This window comes from Trematomus bernacchii, unplaced genomic scaffold (genome assembly GCF_902827165.1).
Source record: "Trematomus bernacchii unplaced genomic scaffold, fTreBer1.1, whole genome shotgun sequence".
In the NCBI taxonomy this organism is placed as follows: domain Eukaryota; kingdom Metazoa; phylum Chordata; class Actinopteri; order Perciformes; family Nototheniidae; genus Trematomus; species Trematomus bernacchii.
This window is the reverse complement of record NW_022987888.1, coordinates 581,270-602,902: the sequence shown is the minus strand read 5'-3', so window position 1 is coordinate 602,902 and position 21,633 is coordinate 581,270. Positions and strand designations below refer to the sequence as shown.

General features: G+C 36.9%; 2 protein-coding genes across 2 annotated transcripts in view; one reads left to right on the top strand and one right to left on the bottom strand.

Annotated features, from left to right (window-relative positions):
• Positions 1-1,034: 1,034 nt before the first annotated feature.
• Positions 1,035-11,608, top strand: LOC117469833 (acidic leucine-rich nuclear phosphoprotein 32 family member D-like). Its single transcript, XM_034114284.1, has 7 exons — positions 1,035-1,253; positions 4,078-4,227; positions 5,103-5,225; positions 6,225-6,411; positions 7,868-7,962; positions 8,471-8,540; positions 10,003-11,608. The coding sequence occupies exons 1-7, from the start codon at positions 1,200-1,202 to the stop codon at positions 10,083-10,085; spliced, it is 762 nt and encodes a 253-aa protein (XP_033970175.1). The 5' UTR covers positions 1,035-1,199; the 3' UTR covers positions 10,086-11,608.
• Positions 11,609-12,575: 967 nt separating this feature from the next.
• LOC117469820 (coronin-2B-like) overlaps positions 12,576-21,633 on the bottom strand; it is a 12,070-nt gene continuing 3,012 nt past the window's right edge. Inside the window, exons 5-14 of the mRNA XM_034114267.1 lie at positions 21,568-21,633; positions 19,494-19,610; positions 18,933-19,037; positions 18,730-18,826; positions 17,994-18,109; positions 14,989-15,079; positions 14,799-14,914; positions 13,202-13,360; positions 13,049-13,117; positions 12,576-12,690 (exon numbers count right to left, since the gene is read on the bottom strand). The exon at positions 21,568-21,633 is cut by the window's right edge and continues 135 nt beyond it. Coding sequence (XP_033970158.1) covers positions 12,625-12,690; positions 13,049-13,117; positions 13,202-13,360; positions 14,799-14,914; positions 14,989-15,079; positions 17,994-18,109; positions 18,730-18,826; positions 18,933-19,037; positions 19,494-19,610; positions 21,568-21,633 — 1,002 coding nt within the window. The 3' untranslated portion in view covers positions 12,576-12,624. The remainder of the gene's footprint in view (positions 12,691-13,048; positions 13,118-13,201; positions 13,361-14,798; positions 14,915-14,988; positions 15,080-17,993; positions 18,110-18,729; positions 18,827-18,932; positions 19,038-19,493; positions 19,611-21,567) is intronic.

The following is a 21,633-nucleotide window of genomic DNA, read 5'->3' as shown; positions in this document are numbered from 1 at the left end:
TTAGTCCAATAAACTGTGTGTAAATGACACACAAAGAGATATAACTGCTAATTTAAATACATAAATTATATATCATTTTTTTATAAATACTGTCTTCACAATTACAGAAGCTGTAAAAAGTATATATATTTGAGATTTTATTGAATAAATGTTTTGTTTTCTTGTGTAATGACACATATTGTCCGCTAGTGGCGCTGTGGAGCTGTTTTCTCTCACTGCTGTTTCCCTCCTTTTACAAATCAACATGTGGAGGCATTCAAGTGCTTCTCAGAAACTCGGAATTTATAACATCAGTACAGCAAAATGTGACTTTTCGCGCGAAATCAACCTTTTTTGCTGTCAGGAATAATAACAAATGTAACTGTACGACACATATACCGTTTAATTCTTATTTTCTATATAAAAAAATGAACTTTAAGACAGATTAAAGTGGAGGGATTATTATTATCTTAATATATGTATGAAATTATCTTAAATATACACTTTAAAACACGTTGTGATAACTGTATGTATTCCCACCCTCTATTTAATGAAGCCTACTTTGTTAATATGTAAAAACACGGTTTATTTTATCCAGTTGTTGTGTCGTAAATGTGGATTTCTGATATTTTCGAGGACAAATAAAATCAGCGTCCCGAATGACCCACTTTTCAGACGCGCCACGCATTCACGTCAAGTTTCACAGGAAAGGGTCGAGAAGCACCGGAAGCACACTAGTCTTCCTTCAAAATAAAATATACTTTATTGATCACAATTTGGGATATATATATATTATTTTTTTGCTTTAGCACCGATAAGACATGTGTATATGTAAATAAACAATATGTATATATATTCTCAGTTAAACATTCCTATATTCAGAGGATTATCTAAACATTATTAAACATACTGAATTAATTAAAATACTCTACTGTAAACATAGTGAACTATAAATGCATAAAACAAGTGTGTAAGTAGCTTTAATTGAATGCATTCCCTTTAAAAAGTGTTTTTTAATTGTTGTCTCTGTTTATTGCGGGGCGATTAAAGGAAATCTGACTCCTTCCGTTTTATTTTGAAGGCTCAACCGGAAGTGCTGCGTGTTTTTACTCCATCTAGCTTCACGCTGGTTTCCGCGTGTTGATACTGAAGAGGATCCGAAGAGAAACAAGTTTTGTCGCATCGCTAGAGACCCAAACTCAGGCCAAAACCAGAGGAAAATGGACATGAAGAAGAGGGTTTCCTTAGAGCTGCGGCACCGCTCGCCCACAGAAGTGAGTACCCGGAGAATGGTGCTGTTTTTCGGGTCGAGGTGTAAACTTTAACCGGTCCGAAAACAGGAGGGATGGCGAGCACATGGCAGGGAGTCTGCAGGGAAAAGTGCTCAAATGTGTATTTACTATGTGGTCCTGGGCTGCAAGCTGCACCAAAGTCTTCCAAACGATTTAATTGGCTGCTTTTTAAACATATTTAATTCTCTTTAAACACACTAGGTGCGCAGATGTTTACCGCCTTGTTTTTATTTCTACGTTTCCCCACTTAATGTTCATATTTACACGTTAAATGTGCATGCATATTGTTAAACTGTGTTTAAAAAGTTGATTCAGTGGAAGAAAGCGTGCATGCACCGCATAGTTTAACACTGAGAGGCACATCCGTGTGTCCCGGGTCCGTCTAATACCTGGAGCCGCATGATTTCAGAGTTATAACGCGGTGTTTATCTGCGTTGCATAACGTGGTGTTACACAATTTTAACACACAGCATTATTTATTCTTCTCTGTGTAATAACTTAAACCCCCATCTTGAAATGAAGTAGCCAAATACCTTAAATATATAATTTATTTAGACTGTTTCTTTTAATACTCGTGTTGAGCAGGAAATGCGTCATTGTTTTTCACACACACTTAAAACGCGGGTAAACACATCAGCACGTTATTTTATTAAAACTAAAACACATTTTAAAGTGACTCTTTAAAACGTTTGAGTTGTATAAGTAAGAGCTGAAAGATGTACGTTGTTGATATTGTCGCCTCTCCAGGGATTAGTCAGAGCCCTAGCGTGGGTTTATAAAGAGAAATGGAAACTCCGTTCATTCCTACGAGAGTCGCTCAGTGTCGCATGAAGCCCATAATGTAGCCGCTGTAGATTCAGAAAGTAGCCGGATCATGCTTACAGCGCATGCGCACTTCACTTTCCCTTAAGCCCCGCCTCCGATCTCCCGCTCTCTGTCAATCAAATGAATGGAGAGGTAAATGTGTCTGGATTCAGCTTTTAGAGCATTTTACAACTTTTTAAATGTAATTATTAAATCAAGGGGAATACAGGTGTTCGTGCTGGCTATTTTATTTAGCTTTAAAATATATAATACGCTGATTTACAGACGTTTATTACCCCTGTGTAAGTGGATGGGTGAACGTCTTTTTTAGGCCAATATGACGTCACGGGAGTTGTAGTACCACCGTTTGGCCGCTACGCCCATTCATAAAAATCAGCTTCAACGGCCGGAGCTAACATGCTAAGGGCGCGTAGCTCTGCTAAAGAGGCTACTTTCATCCTGTTACTTCGCTATAATTACCTCCATTATTCACTTAAAACACTCTCAATAAGCTAATGTCCTTAAACGGATGTAGTCTGACTCAGTTGTGATGAGATTAGATGGTTTAATAATGAAGCAAATGTGTTAGCAGAGAGCTAGCAGCTAGCCTAGTCACATGTGTGTGGAGTTTATCAACAGTGTGGGCCGGGGTGCGTTCCAACATGCAACTGAACATGAGTCCTTCACACACACAACAGTCACTTTAACTGGATATTAAACTGTTTAATAATGTTTAAACAACACAGTTTGTATTTTTAAGGCTGCAGAAACTTAAACATTAAGCAAAAAGGGGCTAAAATTAACACTTTTTTTGTTGATTTGCTCATTTTTTGTGTGCAGCAAGAGTCCTTTACACACACAACAGTAGAGGAAACCGTATTTAGCTTATTTAATTGAGTAAAAGTACTAAAACCACACTGTAAAGTATTTAAGTGTGATTGGGAAGATGTACGTAAAGTATGAATTGCAGAAAATAATAATAATATAAATATTTTGAAGCAAAAGCTGCAAATCTTAATATGTAAAGAGTCGGATCTGTTTTAAACTATTCACTTCTTAGTAATGGCAATTATCTTTCTGCTACCCACTCATGGTTTGTGTCCCTTAAAGATAATGTTGCACGGTTAAATATATACCAAATACTCATAATTTAAGAGTTTATCCCAAGTTATGTGTCAAAATCTGAATTTCTGAAGTAAGATAGTAAAGATTGCTGCCAAGATGCAGTCGTGTAGAAGAATAAAGTAGTGTAATGTGCCGAGTTACTTTCCACCTCTGCACAACAGTCCTATAAGTGGATATAACATGCTTTAATTATACTTATAAGACACAGTTTGTATTTAGAAGGCTTAGCAAAAAAGTGCTAAAAATGACATGTTTTTGTAGATTTACTTGTGTTTTTTTAATGTAAATCCCACATCTAGTAATTTCTCATATACTGTACTTAGCTTTTCATGTCAATAACAGTACATGTTTGATACTTATAGATCACATTAAAAATCACTGATCAGTCGTGAAATCAGGATTATTTATTTTAAAAAACAGTGAAAATAAAATCATGTTTGTTTAACTCTGAGGTCTAAGCCCTGTTTGGCTCGCCTGTTTTTTTGGGGTGGAAAATGCTTTTAAAACATGAACCCTGTGCTGCACAATCAAGTAATATACGTGGTTCTTTTCATAAGAAGCTAAGCTATCGGCATATGTTGGCTAGAGGGATGTCACATGGATGTAAAAATAGTTATGAGACGAAAAGGTTATCACTCGGAAATGTGTTAATGAAAATAATTATTTAAAGTCTTGGTGACCATGGGGAAAAAAGAAAATATGTTAAAGCACTAAAATCAATGTGTATGTCAAGAAGGTTAGTTGTGTTCATATAAATCATAGGAACCACAAACTGTTCCTTGTAGCTTCTTATATTTCTTTGCTTATCAGACTACACTGAGTCTTTGAACGCGTCGTGATACTGTTGTCATTTACCCGTCTCTTCTCTCTCCCTCAGGTCCAGGAGCTGGTTCTGGATAACTGTCGCTCCGGAGAGGGAAAGATCGAGGGAATCACGGAAGAGTTCTCGAACCTGGAGCTGCTGAGCCTCATCAACGTGGGCCTGACGAGCGTCGCAGACATCCCCAAACTGGACAAACTCAAAAAGGTGAGCCAATCAAACGCACCCCTCGAGTCTTTCAGAGCCTGTTTTAAAGTGCTTTACGTCAACTGGCCCCCGACAAACAAGGACACTCAGATCCTCCCATTGGATCTTAAAACAGCAAACTCCATTGGAGATTTTAAAAGTCAATTTAAAGACCGTCCTTTTTTAATTTAGCGATTTTCGTCTCTTAATGGCTAAAAAAGAGGAAATGTCATGTTTTCATGCGATGTCCTTTGTGAGACGAATGGATGAACACTGTTTGCATTGAATGACTTCGATGTGCCATCTCCAACAGTGAACACATGTGTTTCCCTCCATCAGTAAATAGTAATAATAATACGTTAAAAACAGCGCTTTTCCCAGTTCTTCTTAAAGCGTTTTCTTTTATGAATTGACTAATTGGTTATAAATGTTGTTTTTAAACATACTATTGTCTGCACTCCAGCTGTTTTGTTTCTTTTCATGTTTACATCAAAGCAGTAAACACCCCAGGGTCATATCCTGTGTTTGTCTTCACACACTTTGTCAATAAAGCTCAGAGTAATTGCTCCTCTGCAGATTTTCCCCGTTAAAGGTTCAAGTAATGCCAGAAACCAATATTTCTGTTCCCCAAAAAACGGTATAATGACTCCAGGAATCTGAGCATCAAACAGAGCGTCAGCCGGCGGAGACAGCTTTGTTTTTACGGCGCTCCGACGTCACGTTGTTGTTAACGTCCGCGTCGCCATCTTGTACACGGGCGTCATGTTGATATATCTTATAAACAAGATCAGCGGCACAGTACTCATACTATATCTGTATAGAAGCCCCCTGATGATGTTTTGTTTGTTTGTTTGTGTGCAGTGAGCAGTAAATAATAAGTGTTTGTTTGTGTGCAGTTGGAGCTGAGTGACAACAGGATATCAGGAGGTTTGGAGCTGCTGTCCGAGCGACTCGTGAACCTAACGCACCTGAACCTGAGCGGGAACAAGTTCAAAGACATCGGTACACTGGAGCCTCTGGTGGGTGGACTCTCTTTTACACACACTATAATTCATGGTTATATTGAAGAGATTTCATTTAAAAATAAGTGCTAAATTGTGTTGGATTTCTTTGTCATATTAAAACTTGTCCAACTGTTTTCCTATAATGGAGAAAAACGGTCTCCACAGGACTAAACATTCCCAGGTTCACCGAATTTTTGTAAAATCATTAAAGGTCCCAGTGTAGTCATTCAAGGCTTCATAGTTGCGTTAAGAAATGCAGAATTTAATGTTTTTGCCAGAATCTTTTTAATTCAAACTGTACATTTTTGGTGAAATTCTAAACCAGATGTTTAGAATAACACAATTTATGATAAAAATGTTCCTATCTTCGGGTTATCACATTTCCCTCCTGTGGCCTTATTTTTCCTTGTAATTAAATGAATTTGTCTACTATTCACCGAATTGTATTCCCTTCACTGTTTGTCTCAGCGGAGTCGCTCATGGCTCTGCAGTTTCTCTGAGAAGTGCAGAATTTAATGTTTTTTACAGAATATGACGAAAACAAACGCGTTATTATTGGCGACATTTTGAACAAGACAAGTAGAATAAAACATTTTATGAGGACATATCACTGTCTTAGCCTTTTGTGATGCATTCAGGGACCGTCGGAAATGTAAATACTATTCAGATTTATAGTCCAATTAGGATATTTGTTTTTGAGCAGATACACAACAGAAAAAACATAAATATATATACAGCAGCATAAGGAAATAATACGTTTTATGATCAGATTTCACTGTCTTAGCCTTTTGTGATGCATTCAGGGACCGTCGGAAATGTAAATACTATTTAGATTTATAGTCAAATGTGGATATTTGTTTTTAGAACAGATAGAAATACAAATATATATATAAAGCAGTATAAGGAAACGTACAGATACTTCACCGACCATCATTTAAACAGGCGGTTGTTTTTAGTTTTAAATCAGGTAATTCAGTTTAATAATAACGTTGTGTTTTTTTTTTCTTTCTGCAGAAAAAGCTCCCGCACCTGAAGAGCCTGGACCTGTTTAACTGCGAGGTCACGAACCTGGCGGACTACAGAGACTCCATCTTTAAGCTCCTCCCACAACTCACCTATCTGGACGGGTACGACATCGACGACTGCGAGGCGTCCGACTCCGACGGAGAAGTGGTCGACGATGAGGACGAGGAAGGACTGGGTAAACGAATCGTCTGATCTGACATTAATTTCCTATAAATACTCCAGCGACAGAAAACATCTAATTAATTATAAAATACAGAAAGAAGTTCATTAAACACAAGCGTTTATTTATAACAATATACTCATAAACATATCAGAGATCAAACTAGAGATCATGTTTGTCATCGATTTCTTTCTCGGTTCAGCTTTTTCTCCATAAAATATAAAAAAATGATTATATTATATTATTATTATTATATTATATTCCTCAGAGAAGTTCTACACGTCAAATGTTATTAACCAAAAGATTATATTATCATTTAGGAGAGAAACCAGCAGAAGATCTCACATTTATGGAAATGCAAAAGGAGGATTTTTCACTGTTCAAAATGTGGCTTTTTGTGATGTTATCAAATGAGCTATAAAATAAGAATTTCCCTCAAATGTAAAACTCAAAACGTGCCATTTCTCTGAATCAATGATGACTAATTCAGGAAATGTATTACACGAGGTGGACTGGGTAAACAAAAACAACTAATCTGGCATTCATTTCCCTTAAATATTCCAGCGACAGAAACATCGAATTAGTTATACAATACAGAAAGAAGTTCATTTGCAGGGTGTCCGCTGTGTCTTAAAATGAAGGCTATTAAAAAGTATTAAACAGCATTTCCCAAGGTATTACATTTGGTAGCTTGTTTCCAATAAGTATATAAATGGTCCACAGAGGTTGTATTCTACAGTCTGCCTGAATGTAATCATTGCGTAGGTGTGTAGTGTGATTCTGTGTAGTTTATTTATGGCGTCCCGTTGGGTTTGACGTCATCTGAACAGGACATCGCACGCTCACTGCTTGATAGCGCGACGGTCCGTTTACGCCGGTTGCTAAGCAACATCGTTATGGGGAAATGCAAGTTTGCGTCCAAATGGTTGGAAGATAAGGAGGAAGGACAATCAATACTGAATATAGTAAATGTGAGGTAAAGTGTGTCGCCAAGGTAACCGGTTAAAACTTGAAGTGGCGATGAAGTCTTAAAATGTATGGAAAGGGTCCAAAGATCCAAAAATACTTTAAGTTCCAAAAATACTGTAAATTTCATTTCATTGTGCCCTATTTTATTCTATTTTAATTTATTAAATGCTTTGTTTAAAATATGTAATCAATCACATTTAATTTGTATTAAAGTGTTTTCAGTCGGTTGTGACAAAATATAATCCAATACATTTTGAGGCTAATTCATTTCTATATATTGTATATTTATGTTGTGTTCTTTGTGGAACTTAATTAACCTCATTTATGTGGATTTAATTCATATTTCACAAGTTATTTAAATGTCATTGAATCAGTATTCATTTGTATTTCATATATATGTGTTCTAATTGAGCATCCTTATTCTAAGTGGTCTCACAATGGAATAAAAAGGAGATTTACGAACAGATTTAGACGTCGCTCACACTTCCTGTTTGTGTCTCAGAGGGCGATTCGGAGGACTTTGATGAAGAGGAGGAGGAAGACGAAGAGGATGTCGTCGCCGCTGAGGAAGTAGACAGCGACGACGACAGCGACGAGGTGAGGCTCAACGAGCTTTATTTACATATATTTACCATTTATCCGCATTACTTTTACTTAAGTATAGTGTACCTGTTTGTATTTACTGTTTTGTTTTCTTACTTGTTATTAGTGCCTTTGGACATAATAAGGTGGTCTACTTAAATCTGCTTTAACGACGTAAATGATAACTGATTTCTGAGCCCGGAGTATTCTTTATAGTTATTTTAAATCTTTTTACTCTGACTTAATACCTACTTCACTACATACAGAGATGTGGTCTTTGTTCTATGACGGTATTCCTAAAATAAGACGTAAAGAATCGCTAAAATTCAGCTTTTATCGCTAAATAGGTTAAAAACAAAAGCTTGTTAGCAAATATCTGTTTAATATTTATTTTTAAAAGTTATTAAACGCATTAAATACATAAAACAGTTCATCTGAGAGTTTGAGGGGTTGAATCTGAATGTGGGGAATTTACCCTGAGGCATTCTGGGATATGAAGTCTTTAACACCAAACTCTCTGCAGGACGGAGAGGTGAACGGAGACGTTGACAGCGAGGACGACGACGACGATGAAGATGATGACGATAGTGGTGGTGAGTAACTGAGGGGGCTTTAAGAAACAAACATTAAATGAGGGGGGGGCTTTTAACAGAGAGCATTATTTATGATGTCGGGTTGCAGTCCGTTTAGCTTAGGAACCTTCCTCACGGAGTGAAATGACCCGGAAGTCCCTCAGTGGCAGCCATGATGAGAGACGTTTGAATTCTCTAGATGAAAGGAGGTTTCAAACTTCCTTTATAACCTCCTTTAGCCTAGGAACCACTGGACCTCCCTCACCGACAGGAGAGGAGAAAGTGCTGTCCCACAATGCCTTGCGGCCGCCGCATTTGCCATCACACAACAGTCGTATTGATTTTAAGATCTTTTCATACAATCATACGTATTGGGATCATTTGTATTAATGTGGACCGGAGGGAGAGGGTGACGAGCATAAGTTTCACTTTCCTTTTTTATTTCAATTCCAACTTTGGTCATGAAGAATATGTTTCTCTGTTGTCCCCGTTCATAAAGCATAAAACAACAGCATCAGAGCACGGTGCAGAGTCTCTAGATGAGTTTACAGTAGTCCCTCGTTCTTATTAAACATCCATGTTGTAGTCCGCTGTATAGAAAACTGTAGTTTCCATAGTTTACCCACAGCAGCAGGCGCACATTTATGACCTCTGCTGGCGCATCATAAACACGTCGGATAGTGAAAGTGCAGTCGATTCTCTAAAGTGCCGCAGTCTCTTCTCCTAAGTCCTTTTGAATTCTCCTATCCACTATCCCTTAACCCCGTGACCTTTCACTCAGAGGTCAAGGAATAGACGATAGGGTTAGAACTTAGGAGCTGTTTTTTGGAGTATTCGAACGCAACCTTGATTACGAGGCTGCTGCTCGTCTGGTTAGTAAAGAGGAAGAAAGCACTTTTAATGAATGAGGGGGGAGAACATTGAAAAACAAAATGAAGTTGAAAATGTAAGAAATCAATAAAAGATTATCTAAAAAATATGAGAAAGAGAATCTGAAAAAAGTCATAAGGAAATATATATATTTAAAATGAAGGGAGAACAAAAAGGAAATAAATAAATAGATACAAAATTTAGGAAACATTTATATATATATTTAATTAAGAGAAAACAAAATGGAAATAAAAACTTATTGGGAAAGAAATCTGAAAGTGAATAAAAAATAAATGCAAAAAATAATTTGAATACAGGTAAAAAGAAAAACAGGAAAATAAATTAATATAAATATAAACACAAATCAGGGAACATGTTTTTAAAAACAAATAAAATGAGAGGAAAAGTAAATTAATGCAAACAAAAAAAGTAATAAAGGTAAAACGGTAGGAAAACAGATGAATATTGAAGGGAAAGAACAAGGAAAATAAATATATATACAATTAAAATGAAGGGTGCAGAATAAATGAACCCCCAAATGAGACGGCACAAAGAGGGGAACCAAGTGAAAGGAGCAAATGATAAAGCGTGTTCTGTTTGAATCTTTCCGCAGACGAAGACTCGTCTCCGGCTAAAGGAGAGAAGAGGAAGAGGGAGCCTGAAGCCGAGGAGGAAGAGGAGGAAGATGATGATTAAGGACCCTGAAAAGACCCCCAAAAAACCTCTGACCTCTGGCCCGGTGACCCCTCCCCCTTCCATGACCTCCCCCTCCCCCCCCGGGGTGTGTCCCATTTCCCACGCCCTCGTTATCCTGCAGAGCGAAACTCCGTTAATTCATCAAAACCACCTCGTTCTCCTTTTCTGATTTTGCAAAAAAGAGTTTGTCAGGATCCACAAACTCCAGGCGTTTTTAATTCCTGCCGTCATCAGATCTCTAAATATTCCTTTACAGCTCAAACTAATGTATTTTTATGCACATTTCTGAGTTTCAAATTCACAAAACAAACCAAAAATCAAACTGGAGATCATGTTTTTCATCGAGTTAATATCCGATTTCTATCTCGTTTCAGTGTTTTGTCCGTAAAATATTAGGAATGCACGTTACGCGCCCTCAGAGAAGAACTTAAACGTCATATTTTATCAACCAAAACATGATATTATCATTTCGGAGACAAAACAGCAGAAATTCTCACATTTATGACGCTAGAAACTGAGGATTTGGGCATTTCTGTTTGGAAAATGACTGAAAATAATCTGGCACTAATTACCCTTAAATACTCCAGCGACAGAAAGAGTTCATTAAGAAACAACGTTCCTTTTTACATGAAGACCAACTGAGGAAGAGTTCCTTTCACAAAGCCAATTCAACTAAGTTGTTCATTTGTGTTAAAATTAGGCTTTTTGTGAATTTCCCTCAAATTTAAAACTCAAAACGTGTCATTTTTTCTGCATCAATAAGGTCTGATTTGGGGCATTTATTACAGAACACCAGATTTATTTTTGCGTTTCAGGACATAGTGTTATTGTTCCTGAAAACACGTTTACAAGTGAGAGCGTCATCCTGTTTTTAGGGAAACGGCAGAAAAACACAATAGAAGCACATTATTTCTTGAGTTTTATTTGAGCTTCAGTTTCCTTCTTATTTCCTAGATCATAAATATCTATCATGTCACAAAAGTTGTAAAAATCTCCTTTCTTTTGTATTTGTGTATTTTTTCTTTTGTCAAAATCAATAATTTCGTGCAAAAAAAAAGCTTTAATTCTGTGGACGGAAACGAGGGCTCGTGGGACGCAAAAGCCAAATCCCTCTTTCCTCCGTGTTTTCTCCCCCTTCCTAAAAAACCCTTCCTCCTCCTTCCTCTTCCTCCCCCGAGGCCGAGTCGCTCAGGGCAAACTGTGTTCTCTCTTTTTTGCCAACAGAGCTTTTTAAAAGAAATATTTTTTCAGAGAAATTGTTTTTTTGTTTAATTTTTCGTATGGTTGTCTGGGGACACTCTCTCTTTGTCTCCCCCCCCCAATCTTCCTCTTCTTCATCTCTCCCCCAATGTATGCCTCCTCTTCCTCCGTCGAGAGATCCTTGACACTTACACTGACTAGTTGACGTGTTTTCTTTTTTTTTTTTACTTTCTGTAAGTTAAAGGAAAAACAAACAAAAAAAAAACACACAAAAAGGACTTTGTAAATAAAATCTTAACATTTTGCTCCTGGCGTCTCCTCTCGTGCGTTTTGTCTCTCACGTCATTTTATTTCACAGGTTTCTCCTTCAAAATGTTTGCTTTTTAGACATTTTGTAAGAAGGTTTGCAGTTTAGATATTATAAAAATATTTTGAAAATCCGTGTCCTTACATAGTTTGTCCACCAGAGGGCGACAACATATATTATATATAGTATTATAACAATATTTTGTTGTCTTCACGTAGTTAACATTGCGTTGTTAAATGAATGGTTTTAAAATACATCTGCGTACAAGAACCTCTGAGACATAAATTAGGGGGGTGGTGAATATATAGTAATTAAAACGAGTTGCAGTTACATCGTTTGTCCACCAGAGGGCGACAACATATATTTTTTCAGAGACTGGTATAACAATATTTTGTTATCTTCACGTAGTTAACATTGCGTTGTTAAATGAATGGTTATTTCTAAAATACATCTGCGTACAAGATCCTCTGAGACATAAATTAGGGGGGGGGGGGGAAATATATAGTCATTAAAACGAGTTGCAGTTACATCGTTTGTCCACCAGAGGGCGATGACACTTTTCTTTCAGAATTGGTATAAATACTTTTTGTAAAAAATTATATTTTGTAGAAATGTTTCACGTACGTTGACATTGCGATTGTTAGTCTGAGCAAAGTTCTTCATTCTCAGAGTATCTTTCTACCTATGCTTTAAAAAAAGGTGTTGTCATTACATAGTTTGTCCACCAGAGGACGATATAATTTAAAATAAAATGTTTTAATATGGTATTCTAATCCAGGGTTATTGTGCATACATTACACATTAGTATTTTTAGAGCTAAGGATTATTCATTATTATGGTATTTATGTTCAAATGTGCAATTTTATATTGTATAATTGTTTATTTTCTATTCTTTTTATTTCTAATGTGAAATACTTTGTTTTAAATGCTACTGCAAGAATATATGATCTTAGAAGGGCTAAAATAATAACCGGGTTAAAATGTCTCTGTTTTTCAGTTTATTTGTTGTAAATGTTGATTTGTTTGTTTGGTTCAGAAAGTCGCCCTCAGGTTGTTTCTGGTGTTTCTGATGTCTAGCTCCAGCTGAGAGATCCTCACCTGTACAGGTACAACAAAACATAACTATGTTAAAATCAACTCTGAGATGTCGCTCATAGTGCTCGACAAATAATGCAAAAACAAGTGAATTAAAGAATGGGAAACAGACAACAATAGATGCTCAAAAGAGGAAATGAAGAACTTGGACCATGAAAGATGATAATTTGAGGATGAATTAGACTCAAAAACCAACCTTACGTTTCTGTACGATAACTTTTTGGGCCTTTTTGATGCTTATCATTTCACTGAAAATAACCTATTTTGTCCCCAAGGCTCCAAACACTTCAATAAGACAATTTTTTAAATTATTTTAGAGAATAACACATACTTTTTAGCCTCCTTCTGTGTCCTTACTCACATCTTTCTCGTTCAGTTTGTCCCTCAGGCCTCTGATCTCGTCCTGCTGTCTGTAGAAAGCTTGCAGGAGCTGAAAGAATGAAACACTTTTCTTAGCAGGAAGATGAAACATTTTGCACGCCGGATATTCTCCTGTTTTCTGATGTGTTCCCACCTCGTTCTCGGTGTTTGGCGGCGGTTTCTCTGCAGGCTCGCAGCAGTGCGGCGTGAAGAAGTTCGTCAACAGCGTCTCGTCTGGTTGCCAACCCGACAAATCGCTCACTTTTCGGGGATATTTGGCGTCCTGATAGGAGAGCTGCTCCTCCAGGAAGGCCTCAAAGAAGAGATCAGGACAAACGCTGACTTAGTGACAGAATAACGGCCATTTTCCTTCATATTCAAGCTCAAATCGGCTGTAAATATATATGACATTTTAAAGGAATTGTCAGGTTTCGTTAACACAGCTTCTAAAGTTGATCACAGCCCAATATTGCTAAAAGTGAACTACCTGTGCTGCATGATCAATCATTATAAAACATATCATATTGTTCTGAAATGCAGCAATCTGCACAATGAATACTTTTACTGACGGTACTTTAACTATATTTTGATGATAATACTTTTCTACTTTTACTTGAGGAACATTTTGAATGCAGAGTATTCCTACACTCTGGTACTTCTACTTGTTTTACACTTACACACACACACACACACACACACACACACACTGCACTTTGATCATGTTCATAACACACCATTATGAAAGGTTTCATAACCACAGGGAGCGTCTGAAGTCAGGTGTTTGTGTTGCAGCAAATATAAATATATTTTGACCTCTCTGTGAGCTCGGAAAAATGCAAATATGTTTTTTAGCTTTTAGATTTAGTCAGGGGGGGCAAAACATATTTATTTAAAAATATCGAACAACGCAAGGCTGTAGTTATGCTCAACAAAAAACAAAACTGGAGGTCAATCTGAGAGCAACGACCTCCATCAAGGCCGTCTACAAGGTTTAAAACATGTGTTGTGTAATGCAGAGGTGAAGTAACTAAGTACATTTACTGTACTGTACTCTGACCAATCTGCACAATGACTACTTTTACTTTTGGTACTTTACGTATATTTTGATGATAATACTTTTATACTTTTACTTTAGTAACATTTTGAATGCAGGACTTTTACTGAAACAGAGTATTCCTACACTCTGGTACTTCTACTTTTAAGTACAAGATCTGAGTACTTCTACTTTTAAGTACAAGATCTGAGTACTTCTACTTTTAAGTACAAGATCTGAGTACTTCTACTTTTACTCAAGAACAAGATCTGAGTACTTCTACTTTTACTCAAGTACAAGATCTGAGTACTTCTACTTTTACTCAAGTACAAGATCTGAGTACTTCTACTTTTACTCAAGTACAAGATCTGAGTACTTCTACTTTTACTCAAGTACAAGATCAGAGTACTTATTTTTTTACTACAAGACCTGAGTACTTCTACTTTTACTCAAGTACAAGATCTGAGTACTTCTACTTTTACTCAAGTCCAAGATCTGAGTACTTATCTTTTTACTACAAGACCTGAGTACTTCTACTTTTACTCAAGTACAAGATCAGAGTACTTCTCCCACTTCTGGGGTTTTGTCTACTTCTACTACGAATGATATCTTCCATGTCAGTCAAATGATGCCATTTTGCCCCAAAAACACTTATTTTTAGATAATTCAACGCTAAACCCTTCTCTAAACTATTGTTTCATTGATTGATTTCGACTACCTCTTCCATAAAGTCCAGGTTATTCTCAGTTCTCTCTGGAGCCATCTTCTCTGCAGGGGTTTCTGGGTAAGGGTTGGACACTCCTATCCCCGGTTTCAGGGACATCAGCACTGGACCTAAAGCGAGAGAAACAAGAGGTGAGTGATCATGTATGTCAGCCATTTTGGCTCCAAAGGGATGAGTTACTGACTTCTGTTGATCCCCGACAGCCACTCCTGAGCCGTCATGGAAGCCTGGTTTCCTGCCGTCATCGGGTACAGATCCGCTTGGAAAATACCAGACTGGAACAGAGGTGGGAAGGAGTGGAGTACAAATACTTCGTTACTGTACTTAAGTACATGTTTCTGGTATCAGTACTTTACTCTACTATTTCCTGACTACTTTTTACTTTGACTTCTTACATGTTGAATACAAATACCTGTACTTTCTACTTCTTACATGTTGAACCCAAATACCTGAACTTTCTACTTCTTACATGTTGAACACAAATACCTGAACTTTCTACTTCTTACATGTTGAACACAAATACCTGTACTTTCTACTTCTTACATGTTGAACACAAATACCTGTACTTTCTACTTCTCACATTTTGAACACAAATACCTGTACTTTCTACTTCTTACATGTTGAACCCAAATACCTGTACTTTCTACTTCTTACATGTTGAACACAAATACCTGTACTTTCTACTTCTTACATGTTGAACACAAATACCTGTACTTTCTACTTCTTACATGTTGAACTCAAATACCTGTACTTTCTACTTCTTACATGATGAACCCAAATACCTGTACTTTCTACTTCTTACATGTTGAACCCAAATACCTGTACTTTCTACTTCTTACATGTTGAACACAAATACCTGTACTTTCTACTTCTTACATGTTGAACTCAAATACCTGTACTTTCTACTTCTTACATGATGAACCCAAATACCTGTACTTTCTACTTCTTACATGTTGAACACAAATACCTGTACTTTCTACTTCTTACATGTTGAACACAAATACCTGTACTTTCTACTTCTTACATGTTGAACACAAATACCTGTACTTTCTACTTCTTACATGATGAACCCAAATACCTGTACTTTCTACTTCTTACATGTTGAACCCAAATACCTGTACTTTCTACTTCTTACATGATGAACACAAATACCTGTACTTTCTACTTCTTACATGTTGAACACAAATACCTGTACTTTCTACTTCTTACATGATGAACCCAAATACCTGTACTTTCTACTTCTTACATGATGAACCCAAATACCTGTACTTTCTACTTCTTACATGTTGAACCCAAATACCTGTACTTTCTACTTCTTACATGATGAACCCAAATACCTGTACTTTCTACTTCTTACATGTTGAACACAAATACCTGTACTTTCTACTTCTTACATGATGAACCCAAATACCTGTACTTTCTACTTCTTACATGTTGAACCCAAATACCTGTACTTTCTACTTCTTACATGATGAACACAAATACCTGTACTTTCTACTTCTTACATGTTGAACACAAATACCTGTACTTTCTACTTCTTACATGTTGAACACAAATACCTGTACTTTCTACTTCTTACATGTTGAACACAAATACCTGTACTTTCTACTTCTTACATGATGAACCCAAATACCTGTACTTTCTACTTCTTACATGATGAACCCAAATACCTGTACTTTCTACTTCTTACATGTTGAACACAAATACCTGTACTTTCTACTTCTTACATGATGAACCCAAATACCTGTACTTTCTACTTCTTACATGTTGAACACAAATACCTGTACTTTCTACTTCTTACATGATGAACCCAAATACCTGTACTTTCTACTTCTTACATGTTGAACCCAAATACCTGTACTTTCTACTTCTTACATGTTGAACACAAATACCTGTACTTTCTACTTCTTACATGTTGAACACAAATACCTGTACTTTCTACTTCTTACATGATGAACCCAAATACCTGTACTTTCTACTTCTTACATGTTGAACCCAAATACCTGTACTTTCTACTTCTTACATGTTGAACACAAAGACCTGTACTTTCTACTTCTTATATGTTGAACTCAAATACCTGTACTTTCTACTTCTTACATGTTGAACACAAATACCTGAACTTTCTACTTCTTACATGTTGAACACAAATACCTGAACTTTCTACTTCTTACATGTTGAACACAAATACCTGTACTTTCTACTTCTTACATGTTGAACACAAATACCTGAACTTTCTACTTCTTACATGTTGAACCCAAATACCTGAACTTTCTACTTCTTACATGTTGAACACAAATACCTGTACTTTCTACTTCTTACATGTTGAACACAAATACCTGTACTTTCTACTTCTTACATGTTGAACACAAATACCTGTACTTTCTACTTCTTACATGATGAACCCAAATACCTGTACTTTCTACTTCTTACATGATGAACCCAAATACCTGTACTTTCTACTTCTTACATGTTGAACACAAATACCTGTACTTTCTACTTCTTACATGTTGAACACAAATACCTGAACTTTCTACTTCTTACATGTTGAACACAAATACCTGTACTTTCTACTTCTTACATGTTGAACACAAAGACCTGTACTTTCTACTTCTTACATTTTGAACCCAAATACCTGTACTTTCTACTTCTTACATGTTGAACACAAATACCTGTACTTTCTACTTCTCCATTTCCCAAACAGGCTGGTTCCTTTAGTTTGAATGTGTGTTTGGTGGCGTGATCATTATTCTTTAGAGTCATTGCGTGCCTATTGATTTGAACACGATCCGTGTATCCATCATTTCCTGGTCTTCTCTAAAGAAGAGGGACCAATGAAAACGTTGTCATGTTGCCGTTGTTCAGCATGGAAACATTCATTAGCTAACAATGACATTATTGTTCTATTAATATAAAGGGAGGTCAGGTACTCTTTAAAACAGCTGCTAGTTATGGGTACTTTTTACTGAAGTACATTTCAAAGCCTCTTTACTTTGACTTGAGTAAAGAAGTTTAGTCAGTACTTCTACTTTGACCAGAGTACTTTTAAACACGAGTATCTGTACTTCTACTTGAGTAAAGGATGTGTGTACTCTTGCCCTCTCTGGACTGGAAGGATAGACGGAAATAAAAAACCAAGTAGCTTCTTTGTCTAAATGGTCAGTAAATACCTAGTAAACGTTTGATGCTAACCTCTTTCCTCGGTACGATCATGGAAAGTGGCTCCACCAAGTCTTTGATGGAGATCAGACGGTAAAATCTGAAAACTTCGCAGGCGCTAACGTCCAGTCCGCGCTTTGGCATCACGCCTATAGTGACAGTTGATCGTTAAACATCGGGAAACAGCTAGCATACGAAAGCTAGCTAAAGGTATTTATTGTATAAGTAACAAGTTGAACATGGTGATCTTGATAACATTCAGTGTTGGTATAGATAACTAAGTTAGACTGCCCAAAATGTGTGTCTTCGTTAACCGTTTAGGTTCGTTTTAAATGCACGTTTCAGCTATCTTTATTGCTAATTTTCTTAGAAATGGGTTTGTACAGTTGGCTTTTTCTACAGAATAAGTCCAGGGAAACTCGCTAAGTTGGTTAATTTCCAAACTAAGTGTTTGTGCTGCTGCTTTACTTGGTATTTTATTCTGAATACCATATTCTACAGCTAGCTAATGTCGTGTTTTGGAAAAATATATCTTGTAAAGCTAACTATATTGGTCTTTTCCTCAAATAAGTTTGGCCAAAAGTAAAGTTGTAAAGCTAGCTAAGACATGGTGGAGAGTGTTTTTACAAAATAAGAGTGTATGTTTTTCCTGCATTATCATGTACGATTGGGCGCTAACGTTGGTAGGGTAAGGTTTAAGTTTTAGGCTGCAAATATATGTTAAAAAGCAACAAAACACTACACTTTTGAATGGGTTTGTTGACCTCACCGAGTCCTTTCTGTGGCAGCAGAGACCGATACTCTGTCAGGAAGCTGATGTAAGGTTTCTCCGTGCTCAGCTCGTAGTACCGGATGTTCCCGTCACCCTGAATAAAGGTATTTAAATTCCCTTTAGGTTCAATTTCCTAACAACCAGACTGGAACACCATCAATATGCAAGGAGTTCTGGGTAATCTGTGTGTTTTGTAAGACCTTTCCAGCCAGGTAGAGCATGTGTGTGTCCGGATCGTAGAACGGGAAGAGGACTCCTGCAGATCCGTCCAGAACTTCTTCGTACAGCGGCTCAGATAAGTCGTCCTAGAAACAAATAAACCTTAATTTAAAGGTCTCCTATCATACAAAATGCACTTTTTTATGTCTTTTTTACATAAATATGTGTCTCCGGTGTGTCCGGAGACTCACAAAGTGTCAGAAAACCTCTCCGTACCCACATCTCTAAAAACGGGGGTACAACGGAGCTGATCCAGATTTGTGTCCGATATGACGTAATATCTGAAATGTAGGCGGGCTTTACACCCACGGGCCTATCAGAAACGTTGCTGTATCAGAAACAATGCCTGACGTGTTCTGGAAGTAATATGGTCTTTGTTTACATTAGCAAGCATCGCTAACACTCAGAGCTAACCTGTAGTGGAGAGAGAGAAGGCAAGAGAAAGCATTTGAGCTATAATATATGTCTAAAAATAGTATAATTGGAGACCTTTAACTAATGAAGCATTGAATTAGAAGGAAAAGTGTGTGTTTGAGTCTCACGGGGTCCCAGAGGACGATCTGTCGGTGGTTCCAGATCGAACTGCCGGTGGAGAGAAGCATCTTCAGTCCTCCGATGAACAACACCTTACTCGCTCTGTGGGAAATACTCCGGGACACCTAAAGGTTGGAGAAAAGTTATCAATATAACCCAGAGGTGGGAAGTAACTAAGTACATTTACTCATGTACTTAAGTACAATTGTGAGGTACTTTTCTTGTGTATTTTCATTTTATGCTACTTTATACGTCTACTCCAGTACATTTAAAAGATAAATTATGTAATATTAACTCGTGGACTTTAGTCAGAAAAGAGCAAAACTATTGAAATATTTGACAAAAAGTCAACCAGGACTTTGTTTGTCTACAGCAGTAAAATGTGATAAAACAATATTAGAAATGTCACATAATGTAATGATATACACATAAAGGCAATTTTATGCACAATGAGTACTTTGTGGAACTGTTGTTCTACATAGTTTATCGTATAAATAATCACCCAAATCTGTTTTACATCTTTTAAGTCAACTTTATTCTGACTTATTACAACACATTTGACTCTTTATGGTCAATAGACTTCATTTACACAAAATTAAACCTAATTTCTGAGTTAGAAAAGGCATAAATGTTGACTATATTGGTACTTTTACTCAAGTAAAGCATCTGAATACTTCTACCACTGGTATTACCACACAATGAGCATTTCTAAAACACACCTGAGCAGAGATGGCAACACATCCTTTACTCAACCAGAAGTACAGATACTCGTGTTTAAAAATACTCTGGTAAAAGTAGAAGTACTGACTAAACTTCTTTACTCAAGTAAAAGTAAAGAGGCTTTGAAATGTACTTAAAGGGGACCTATCATGCAAAATGCACTTGTGTACGTCTTTTATACATGAATATGTGTCCCCGGTGTTCCAGGGAACTCACCAAGTGTCAGAAAACACAACCCTCTCTATTTTCCTCCATACCCAAATCTCTAAAAAAGGGGCTGCAACGGATCTGATAAAAACTGATCCAGATTTGAACACTGTCCTGACATCAGGAAAGTGGCGCTACGGCTATTGGGCCAACTCCACCAATCAGGACGAGACAGCCACGGCCATTGCCGTTCGAAAGCGCTGGAGACGATGTAGTACATATGCCAGGCCTGTAGGTGGTGCTGTTCTCACTGAATCAGCCCTTGCAAAAACAGAGCTAAAACATTTCAAATTGAGCAAAATGAGGCATGGCTAAAATGCATGATCTGTTTGATATTTTGAAAAAAAAAAGTATAAATATGCCTACACTATATTATTATAATATAGCATGATACGTCCACTTGAAGTAAAAAGTACCCATAACTAGCAGCTGTTTTAAAGAGTACCTGACCTCCCTTTATATTAATAGAACAATAATGTCATTGTTAGCTAATGAATGTTTCCATGCTGAACAACGGCAACATGACAACGTTTTCATTGGTCCCTCTTCTTTAGAGAAGACCAGGAAATGATGGATACACGGATCGTGTTCAAATCAATAGGCACGCAATGACTCTAAATAATAATGATCACGCCACCAAACACACATTCAAACTAAAGGAACCAGCCTGTTTGGAAAATGTAAGAAGTAGAAAGTTCAGGTATTTGTGTTCAACATGTAAGAAGTAGAAAGTACAGGTATTTGTGTTCAAAATGTAAGAAGTAGAAAGTACAGGTATTTGTGTTCAAAATGTAAGAAGTAGAAAGTACAGGTATTTGTGTTCAACATGTAAGAAGTAGAAAGTACAGGTATTTGTGTTCAACATGTAAGAAGTAGAAAGTACAGGTATTTGTGTTCAACATGTAAGAAGTAGAAAGTACAGGTATTTGTGTTCAACATGTAAGAAGTAGAAAGTACAGGTATTTGTGTTCAACATGTAAGAAGTAGAAAGTACAGGTATTTGGGTTCAACATGTAAGAAGTAGAAAGTACAGGTATTTGTGTTCAACATGTAAGAAGTCAAAGTAAAAAGTCTGAGTAAAGTACTGATACCAGAAAAATGTACTTAAGTACAGTAACGAAGTATTTGCACTCCACTACTTCCCACCATGCGTACCTGTAAGATCTTTCCTGTTCGAGGGTCCAGGACTCTAACCCGTCGGTCTTTGGATGTGACGGCCAG